The sequence below is a fragment of the Cataglyphis hispanica genome, chromosome 11 (assembly GCF_021464435.1).
Source record: "Cataglyphis hispanica isolate Lineage 1 chromosome 11, ULB_Chis1_1.0, whole genome shotgun sequence".
Lineage (NCBI taxonomy): Eukaryota > Metazoa > Arthropoda > Insecta > Hymenoptera > Formicidae > Cataglyphis > Cataglyphis hispanica.
In genome coordinates this window covers 4,744,929-4,753,549 of record NC_065964.1, presented here as the reverse complement: position 1 = coordinate 4,753,549, position 8,621 = coordinate 4,744,929, and the positions used below count along the sequence as shown (strand labels likewise).

At 29.3% G+C, this 8,621-nt stretch overlaps 4 protein-coding genes across 6 annotated transcripts; 2 read left to right on the top strand and 2 right to left on the bottom strand.

The window, feature by feature from the left end:
• Positions 1-38: 38 nt before the first annotated feature.
• LOC126853046 (tektin-1) lies at positions 39-2,511 on the bottom strand. The gene is made up of 6 exons (XM_050598432.1): positions 2,391-2,511; positions 1,830-2,117; positions 1,435-1,707; positions 792-1,014; positions 285-503; positions 39-176 (listed from the first exon to the last, which is right to left on the bottom strand). Exons 1-6 carry the CDS (start codon positions 2,462-2,464, stop codon positions 39-41), a joined length of 1,215 nt encoding a protein of 404 aa, XP_050454389.1. The 5' UTR covers positions 2,465-2,511.
• A 787-nt stretch (positions 2,512-3,298) lies between these two features.
• Positions 3,299-5,098, top strand: LOC126853237 (G/T mismatch-specific thymine DNA glycosylase-like). Its single transcript, XM_050598836.1, has 2 exons — positions 3,299-3,357; positions 3,640-5,098. Exons 1-2 carry the CDS (start codon positions 3,315-3,317, stop codon positions 4,953-4,955), a joined length of 1,359 nt encoding a protein of 452 aa, XP_050454793.1. The 5' UTR covers positions 3,299-3,314; the 3' UTR covers positions 4,956-5,098.
• Positions 5,099-5,129: 31 nt separating this feature from the next.
• LOC126853238 (nuclear cap-binding protein subunit 2) lies at positions 5,130-6,326 on the bottom strand. Of its 2 annotated transcripts, none has more exons than XM_050598837.1 (3): positions 6,074-6,326; positions 5,611-5,931; positions 5,130-5,525 (listed from the first exon to the last, which is right to left on the bottom strand). In XM_050598837.1, exons 1-3 carry the CDS (start codon positions 6,155-6,157, stop codon positions 5,421-5,423), a joined length of 510 nt encoding a protein of 169 aa, XP_050454794.1. In that variant the 5' UTR covers positions 6,158-6,326; the 3' UTR covers positions 5,130-5,420. The 2 variants fall into 2 exon arrangements, with proteins under 2 accessions (XP_050454794.1, XP_050454795.1); XM_050598838.1 differs by having other exon boundaries at positions 6,089-6,324.
• A 196-nt stretch (positions 6,327-6,522) lies between these two features.
• On the top strand, positions 6,523-8,563 carry LOC126852866 (FAU ubiquitin-like and ribosomal protein S30). 2 transcript variants are annotated; one of them, XM_050598125.1, is made up of 5 exons: positions 6,523-6,670; positions 7,151-7,256; positions 7,697-7,829; positions 8,083-8,138; positions 8,367-8,563. In XM_050598125.1, exons 2-5 carry the CDS (start codon positions 7,170-7,172, stop codon positions 8,496-8,498), a joined length of 408 nt encoding a protein of 135 aa, XP_050454082.1. In that variant the 5' UTR covers positions 6,523-6,670; positions 7,151-7,169; the 3' UTR covers positions 8,499-8,563. The 2 variants fall into 2 exon arrangements, with proteins under 2 accessions (XP_050454082.1, XP_050454083.1); XM_050598126.1 differs by having other exon boundaries at positions 6,603-6,750.
• Positions 8,564-8,621: the final 58 nt, after the last annotated feature.

Here is an 8,621-nt window from a genome sequence, read left to right as displayed (position 1 = left end):
GAAAAATGATAAACACGATTATTTTAATAACAATTGTGTTAATACGCGTGATAGTCCATACTTTGACGTAAAGTCATGCACTCGACTTCGTCAATTTTCAAAGTATTCGTTTTCACATTAATATCCTCCTCGAGTTGAACTTGCGTCTTAAGCATATAACGTAATGATGCTTCTGCCTGTGACACATTTTACAATGGATTATTATTATTTGTTTAAAATTTATCTAATTATAGAGAACGTATAATTTGATTCATATTTAAAATTATATTTAAAACGCGACAAACCTCGCAAAGCATTTGTTGTAAATTTGCTACGACGTTTCGTAATTCGTGTATTTCCTTGACAAGATTAGCCTCAACCAAGTCTTGAGCAAGTTCCATTCTTGGACGTTGACATCGGTGTCCTAATCTCGTATGAGCCAGAGCCATATAACCCTCCTTATCGGCTATGGATTTTTTAATGCGCGCTATATTAGTTGACATGGCATTAATTTGTTTGACTACCTGCAAAAGGATTGAAAAATAGAAAACGTATCGTAGTATGGATTTTAAATCGAATTGATAAAATAGTGTGCCGTCAAAAAGTATTTTAATGTGCATCGCATCATTCATTACCGTTTGCTTCGCGATTGTTGAAATTTCGTCTATTAACGGTTAATCTGAGAAACTTTTCTAACGTCTTTCGTTGAATATTTTAAAAATAGAAATATGCGAACATATATACTATCGTCTTCCAAAAATTTAATAATTTTTTAATTTCCAAGATTTTTCAAGAGATGCGATCTTACATACCTCCGAGTGTTGAAGTTCCAATTTTGTTTTAGCTTCTCGGGTTTGCTCGATACGTTGCCTGAAAGCCTCATTTGTGACATCTTTTTGTTTTGTTAGATCATCAACCGTTTGCTTAATCATCGCATCGATATAACAACGAAATCGTTTTGTATTATTCACTTCTTTAATTGCGCTAATAACATTACTGTTCGTTTGAAATTCCCATTCATTTAACGTCACCGCTCTACAACAATACAATTTTTTTTTAATTTTTTTCAATCTATTTTTTAATTTTCTAATTAATTAAATTAAAAGTTTTTTTTATTTTTATTTTGAATATTATTATTACATGCAATATAAATTATTTGTAGGTATGGTTATAGGTGTGAACACAAGTGAATCTGACTTCGCTAATCTTAAACAATTTTTTTTAACATATTTTATCAGGCCATTTTAAATGCAAATAATTATATGTAAAAAAGAAATTAGTTTATGTAAAGAACAAGGAAATATATACATATATATATATATATATATATATATATATATATATATATATATATATATAATCATTGACTTATTAATACAGTAAATTGCTCGTGGACATTGGATTATGACATTAATTATGTCAATGTAAAAAAGAAGCAATAATACATATACATACGATTTATCGAGAGGCAAAGTACCGTGATAGATACTCAAATTAAAATCAGTCTCCTTCAAATTTATATTATGACGATCGATGTGCAAATTGCTCTCCTTATTCTCGAGATCATGATCGATATAATACAATGTGGCCTTCGTTTTGCGAATTTGTTCGCCATTTTCTTTCAACATTTGATCCAACAAGCTCTCCGCTTTTTGGATGACCTCGCGCTCTTTCAACAAGTTCTTTTCCACGTCGTCATGAACTAAATCGATTCCCAATCTACGATCCCTGTATAATATAGTTATAAAAAATTAATTTAAAAGGAAAACCGAATTCTATTTTTTCTTCGAATTGATTCTCGTAGGCGTACACAATAGATAGGTGAAAAAGTGCTGTCTGATGAAAATGACCTGGCAATGAAACAGTTTTCGGCAATGAGAGCGTTTCTTTTTATGGACTTTAATGTGTCTGTAAGTCGTTCTTTATATATCAACAGCGCGTCGATTTCCAAGGCAATGTTCTTTCTAATCCGCAGCAATTCCTTCTTACGAAATTCGATGTCGTTAAGCTTTTCTTGCAGACGATGATCCGTCTCCTCCTTATTAGCTTTCACAATTTCCGCGGCAAATTCGCACGCGCGTGTTGCTTCAACTAAGATACGGTCCGATAATTCCTGTTGTGCTTCAGCACATCGATACCTAATCGAAATTATAATTATATTTTAAAAGAGGAGGACTGATCGGACTCTAAACGTGAATTAAAGCATGCGATTTTATTGAATTGAAAAATTATTTTTTTACTTCATCTATAAAAAAATTACATAAAATCTAAGGTGAAACAATAACTTTTTATCATTGCGGCAAGTCGTAACTCAATTTTACGATGAACTCGTGTAATTTTAACTGTAACTGCGTAAAGATCTTTATTTACGCAATTTTATTGAATAATGTATGTATGACTTACTACAATACCTGAACTGATTGTTAGAATGCCACTCGTTCAATGTAAACTTTGAGGGAAGAAAAGGCGAACAATTTGCGTCCATTTCGATTTTTATCGCGAATAATGCGATACGATTTTGCTTTAGACGAAAGATTGATCGCAGGTTAGACGAAGAATTATATTTCAATGAGAAACGGATCACGAGAACATTATCCTCCTCCAATGTATTCACTCGTTTCTAAGGAAACGTGTTTCCCTCTTTCTACGAACTCCATTCAACAGAATAATATATGAATTGCAATGGCACTTTTTATTCTCATTACATAAGGATCAAATTATCTTCTAATGACTATTGCCAAACGCAACAGTCTACAAAACAGAAGACAGAACTTTTTTGTTAATTTATTTTTATTTACGATTACGTGTCTGAAATTTCAAATAAATTTCAAATAAAAGATAGGATAAATTTATTCGTAATATTTTAAATGAACTTTTTTTTTAAATATAAGGAATTGAATTATTTTATTTTTATTTGTAAAAACATATAACATATTGAGCAGTTTTTTTCTCCTACATAAAATTATTTCCAAAAAATATTCGAATTTTTAGTTTTTTTCTGAGAAGATAGATTTTTTCACAGCAAAGCGAAATTTCTGAAGAATATAACTATGTATTCTTTCTCTCTCTCTCTCTCTCTCTCTCTCTCTCTCTCTCTCTGTCTCTCTCTCTTCTCTCACGATAAGAAAAGGAATTTTTATTGTCACATTTATTCCAAAAATTTATAATATAGTGCAACAATTAAAAATATAAACTTTTTTAATTGCGATTTTAAATAAGAACGCTTTCATATGAGAGAGTTGCGTACACGTGATCGTTTTCATACTTACCGACCTCGTAATATACTCGCTGATCAGCTGATTTATGTTGTGTAGTCATTGTATACAATCACAATTATGAAAAAGATAGGACGGGATCTTTGTCGAACAAATTCAATTTGTACGTCTTGAAACATATAATATACATAAAATATGTGAGTTTAAAGATATCAATGTAAAATAATTATATATACATTTCTTTAAAAAGAAGTTCAGACTTCCTAATATAAATGAAAAGAAATATATTGAGATAATGAAAACAATATATAACGATTATTTTAATTAATAAATAAATCTTTTTTCATCTGATTTTGTTGGGCATATACAATAAACAATAATTTACTTTCTATATAAATAAGAAAAAATATATTCCAATTTTTGCACGACTTATGATAATTTACAGATGGAGTCTTGTCTGTATCTCTATTTCGATATATAAACGTTATGTCGTCGCTTAATTTAAAAAAATTGAAGAGAAGAGAACCACTAGAAGTTTCCAAACCTAAGAAAAAGATAGATAGGTTTGATGGATTATCTGAAGAAGAAGTGCAAAAATATACATTGGAAGATTATTTGGAAATGAATCTAGATTTAGTCTTTGTTGGAATCAATCCCAGTTTAATGGCAGCACATCGTGGTAGATATTATGCAGGTCCTGGTAATCATTTTTATAAACTATTACATGAATCTGGCTTAACACCAAGATTTGTCAGTTTTGAAGAAGACTATAAGCTTTTGCAATATGGTATTGGCCTGACAAATATTGTAACACGTCCCACTAGGTCTGCTGCAGATCTCAAACGAACAGAGATCAAAGAGGGTTCAAAAATAGTGGAAGAGAAACTAAAATTGTACAAGCCCAAAATTGCGGTATTTAATGGTAAATGTATTTATGAAGTGTTTGCTAACATCAGAGCTAATAAAACTACATTCCGTTTTGGATTACAACCTGAATATGTTGGTGACACTGCAATCTGGGTGACACCGTCAAGCAGCGCACGATGTGCCAATTTTCCTAGAATGGTTGACAAGTTACACTTTTACACGGGATTGAAAAAATATTTATGTTTCCTGAAAGGCGAAATCACTAATGTCGACGTAAAGGAATTCGAGTTTGAGGGAAAATGCAAACAGTCTGTGCCCAGCACTTCCAAAATGTGGCGACGAAAAAATATCTCCACTTTCTTACATGGAGGCAGAGTTGCTAATAAAAATACATTTTGTCTCGATACATCAGAGGAAGATATTGCTGCTATTCATACAGTAGAATTTTTAGTAGAAAAAGCTAATCATAAAAAATACAATAAAGATGAAGATATTTGTAATCAAGAAAATGGGAGTCAAATATTATTCGATAAAGTTGCAGAAAAAACTGAAGAGAATGTGAAGAAAATGAAAAAGGTCATAGCTTCTAGCGATGTCAGTGATGAAATGGTGGTTACTAACTGCTTAAACAAGGAAGTTCCTGATGCTAATAGAAAAAAATGTAATCATGTGACTAATATTATATTAAATCATGAGAATGTAGCAAAATGTGAAAACAATGAAAAATGTAAATCTTCGAAAATCGCTCATAGAACTGTAGAAACTCGGAATAATTTAAAAAATAGCAATAGAAATAACTCATTAGATTTTATAAGCTTAATCAAGCAAAAATTATCTCAGAAAAATAATAATAATGATACTATCTCTGTTACCTCTGAATTAAAACTTAGTTAAAAATATTTAATCAAACAATAAATATATTAGATATAAGTATTAGCATATCTGGTTTACAAGTTTTAACATTATATTAATGGCATGTTTATATACTTTATTTTTACATTTTAGTTTTGCTATTAAAATATTTATTATGTATGGAAGAAAGGAATGTAAAAATAAAACTCGAAAATCGATTTTATAGTGAAAAACATGTTCAATTATTTTACAATGAACAAAATGTCGAAAATATTTCGATGAAAAATGTCACTTATTAAAGACATGTTAAAATATATTTTTTAACATGGCCTTAATATATGTATGAATAGTTCTTTGCTTTTGTTATTCTATTTGACAAAATCTATCTCTTAAATATTATATTTACATATACAATTATTTCACAATCGTGTACGAACGATTAGTAAAACATAGATCAAACATTTGCACATGTGTGCTATTCATACAATTATCTTGTCTTTCTAAATTTCAACGTCCAAATCCACCATCCGAGAGAGATGTTACTTTTTGCTGTATGATTTTACCATAACCACCCCGTCCACTATCAAAGTCTGATCGATATTCATCTCTCACCTAAATAAAGAATAATATTATATCATATGCCACATATCTTAGATTTGAAATAATTCTATACAAAATATTAATTTGAAAATATTACTTGTCCTCCAGTTTTGCCACGGCCATACTGTCTGCCTTCGATAAAACCAGCGTCCCAATCTGTCCTAATTATTCTGTCATCTAAACGAGTGCCATTTATATATCTCATACAGTGTTCAGCATCGACTCTTTGATAGTATTCTACAAAGCAGAAGCCGCATGGTGTCTTCTTATACTTATCGAGACCCATAATAATACGTCTGATATCACCACATTTTGAAAACAGTTCATATATTTGTTCTTCAGTTGTGTAAAAAGACAGATTGCCTACGTACAAAGTAGAAGAGTTCCTTAAAAGTCTATCTTGTTCAGCCCTTGAACCCTAAAAAGATATAAGAATAAAATCAATAATTTATACAATTGCATTATACTTAATATGTGCAAATACAAAAAATAAAAATATGATAGTAAAATCATGATAGAATTGAAATTATTTTCACTATGTACTTTCACATACAGATTACCTTCATAAAACAAACCTTGAAATGTTGATCACGATAGGAGCTTAACTCAATTGACGATGTAGTATTTGCCAATTTGATCGACATTTTAATTCACAACAATAATTAGCTTAATCTCGCACTTCGCATCTAAAGAGTAAATATGAAACAATCACAAAATAATCAAAACAATAAAATTATTTTTCTAGCGAACAGTTTGTCTGGTGTTGTCATTTCATATGGAAACACAGCCTAGGATGTGTACAAACGGAATGAGAAGAAATATTACTAGATTTGTAATAAAATATCATTTGATTGACCAATCAGGACAAAGCAGTCTTTGCTTCTCACGTTTTGATTGGTCAGTCAAATTCTACTCCACTCGATGATTAAATTTTTTAACGCAGTGCATCATGATAATCACAATTTATGGTCGCTTTTTTTAAATATATTTTGGAACGTTCTAGACTATCACAGCAGCCAATCAACTTTCACTTTTTGCGGTATCTTCTTGCCACATCCTACATTGTGTGCAGGAACTAATACATACATTAGCTGCGTAGCCCTCGTTCGTAAAGCATTAATATTCTCTCTTTTCCCTTCTTGCGTATCTTCGACGAGGTAGGCGTGTAATTGATATCCAATTTATCGAATAAAATACGTGAAAGAACTTACGGTTATATTCGAGCAATGCTTTACTGGTATTTATATATTAGCGACTTCTCATTAAGTACTTTACATTCGAATTTCTCGACGCGAAAAAGATTATTTAACATATGTGTCATAACCTAAAAATCACATTGTTCGCATGCTGCGTACTTTTTGTCATACTTGCATTCGATATTTTTGTTCCTACTAAAAATTTATCATAGAAATTTGCGTAGAATTTTTATGTAAAAAAAATGTAATTATTATATTGTATACGATATGTGTATATGTGTATGTGTGATAAAAATTTCATATATAGAGATACTCATACACCTGCACATCTACATTCGTATCTTATATTAACACTACTACTCTTACATTCATCATGTAGTATTACAACTATATAAGTATATATATTAAATTTTAATTCTTTTTTTAACTTGAATATTACAGAGTTTTTGATACAAAAAAAATGTCAAACGCCATGCAGCTTCATATTCGTGGACAGGAGACAACTGTCATTAATTGTGTGGAGAATGAATGTATACAACACATAAAGGTATATTAGCGTTTCTTTTATTATTACCTTAAAATAAAATTTAGTGTATATAAATTTGTTTTTGAGTTTATGATTATTTCTTGATTATTTTGTAAAAACATAGCATTAATATGATAATCTAGCATTTGCTAATTTTACACAAATGCTAGAAGGAGCAATAATGCGAAAGTAATATGTGAATTTATGAAAGAGCAAAAGTAATTATTCTTTTACTCTTTGAAAAGCTTACTACAGATTATTTTTATAATGAGTTTCTAAAGGAATAAATTTTGTAACAAAAAATATTAAAGAAAAGAAAATAAAATGTTTAGAGCATAACAATAACCTGTTTAAATAGACTTATAAGCAAATTAAAAAATATACTGTACTAATAATTTTCCATAGAAGATATTGTGTGTTTATTTAACATTTAATTCAAATGAATCTTTTATTTTTTATAGAAAAGAATTGCATGTCTTCATGGTATCGAAGATGAATTTCACCTTTATTGCAATGGAAGTTTATTAACAAATGAAGCTTGTGTTGGTGAACTGCCATCAAACGTACTTGATTTGACTGTGCCTTTACAAGGAGGTATGTTAATGTATAAAAATAAATATATATATATATATATATATATATATAGAGCACATATTTAAAATTATTTAGAAATTCTGAACTTGGATAATCAAAACTTATCAATCTTACATTTATTATATGTATGTTTATTTACAAAAAATATATTAAATCTTTCTGATATTGTACAATTATCATCAAGATACGATGTCATAAGAAAACATTAATGATAGATTATAACATGATTAAAATATTTGTTTCTTGCTTATAGGTAAGGTTCACGGTTCTTTGGCACGTGCTGGCAAAGTAAAGGCTCAAACACCTAAAGTAAGAAGATATTTCATTTTTCTTTATTTAAAATACAAAATTTACATTTTATTACAAATAAGTAATAAATATAAGTAAAAAACTATATTATAAATTTTATAGTTTATATATTATATATGTATTAAATAACTGCTCTAAAGGAAGTAAATTTTGAAATCTCAAATTAGACTATTACATAAGAAAATTTGATATTTAAATATTATAGAATATATTAATGTGTATTATCAGGTTGAAAAACAAGAGAAAAGTAAAAAGAAGACTGGCCGTGCTAAACGACGCATCCAGTATAATCGTAGATTCGTCAACGTCGTCCAAACCTTCGGCCGCCGACGTGGACCTAATGCTAATACAAACACATAAAAAAAATGTATATTATTTCTTATAATAAATTCAAATAAAATGTCATATGATTGACATATCTTAAATGCACATTTCATAATTGAAAAGAGAAAATCACATATTTATACTAGGTTATATTTTTTA

Coding starts and splice junctions, on each gene's coding strand:
- LOC126853046 (XM_050598432.1), bottom strand. CDS start 2,464: ATGGACGCAAATTGTTCGCCTTTTCTTCCCTCAAAGTTTACATTGAAC. Junction 2,118..2,390: donor CATTCTAACAATCAGTTCAG/GTATTGTAGTAA, acceptor AATTTCGATTAG/GTATCGATGTGCTGAAGCAC. Junction 177..284: donor TACAACAAATGCTTTGCGAG/GTTTGTCGCGTT, acceptor AATGTGTCACAG/GCAGAAGCATCATTACGTTA.
- LOC126853237 (XM_050598836.1), top strand. CDS start 3,315: ATGAAAAAGATAGGACGGGATCTTTGTCGAACAAATTCAATTT. Junction 3,358..3,639: donor TTGTCGAACAAATTCAATTT/GTACGTCTTGAA, acceptor GATAATTTACAG/ATGGAGTCTTGTCTGTATCT.
- LOC126853238 (XM_050598837.1), bottom strand. CDS start 6,157: ATGTCGATCAAATTGGCAAATACTACATCGTCAATTGAGTTAAGCTCC. Junction 5,932..6,073: donor TCAAGGTTTGTTTTATGAAG/GTAATCTGTATG, acceptor ATATCTTTTTAG/GGTTCAAGGGCTGAACAAGA. Junction 5,526..5,610: donor GTGGCAAAACTGGAGGACAA/GTAATATTTTCA, acceptor TTCTTTATTTAG/GTGAGAGATGAATATCGATC.
- LOC126852866 (XM_050598125.1), top strand. CDS start 7,170: ATGTCAAACGCCATGCAGCTTCATATTCGTGGACAGGAGACAACTGTC. Junction 7,257..7,696: donor AATGTATACAACACATAAAG/GTATATTAGCGT, acceptor TATTTTTTATAG/AAAAGAATTGCATGTCTTCA. Junction 8,139..8,366: donor TAAAGGCTCAAACACCTAAA/GTAAGAAGATAT, acceptor GTGTATTATCAG/GTTGAAAAACAAGAGAAAAG.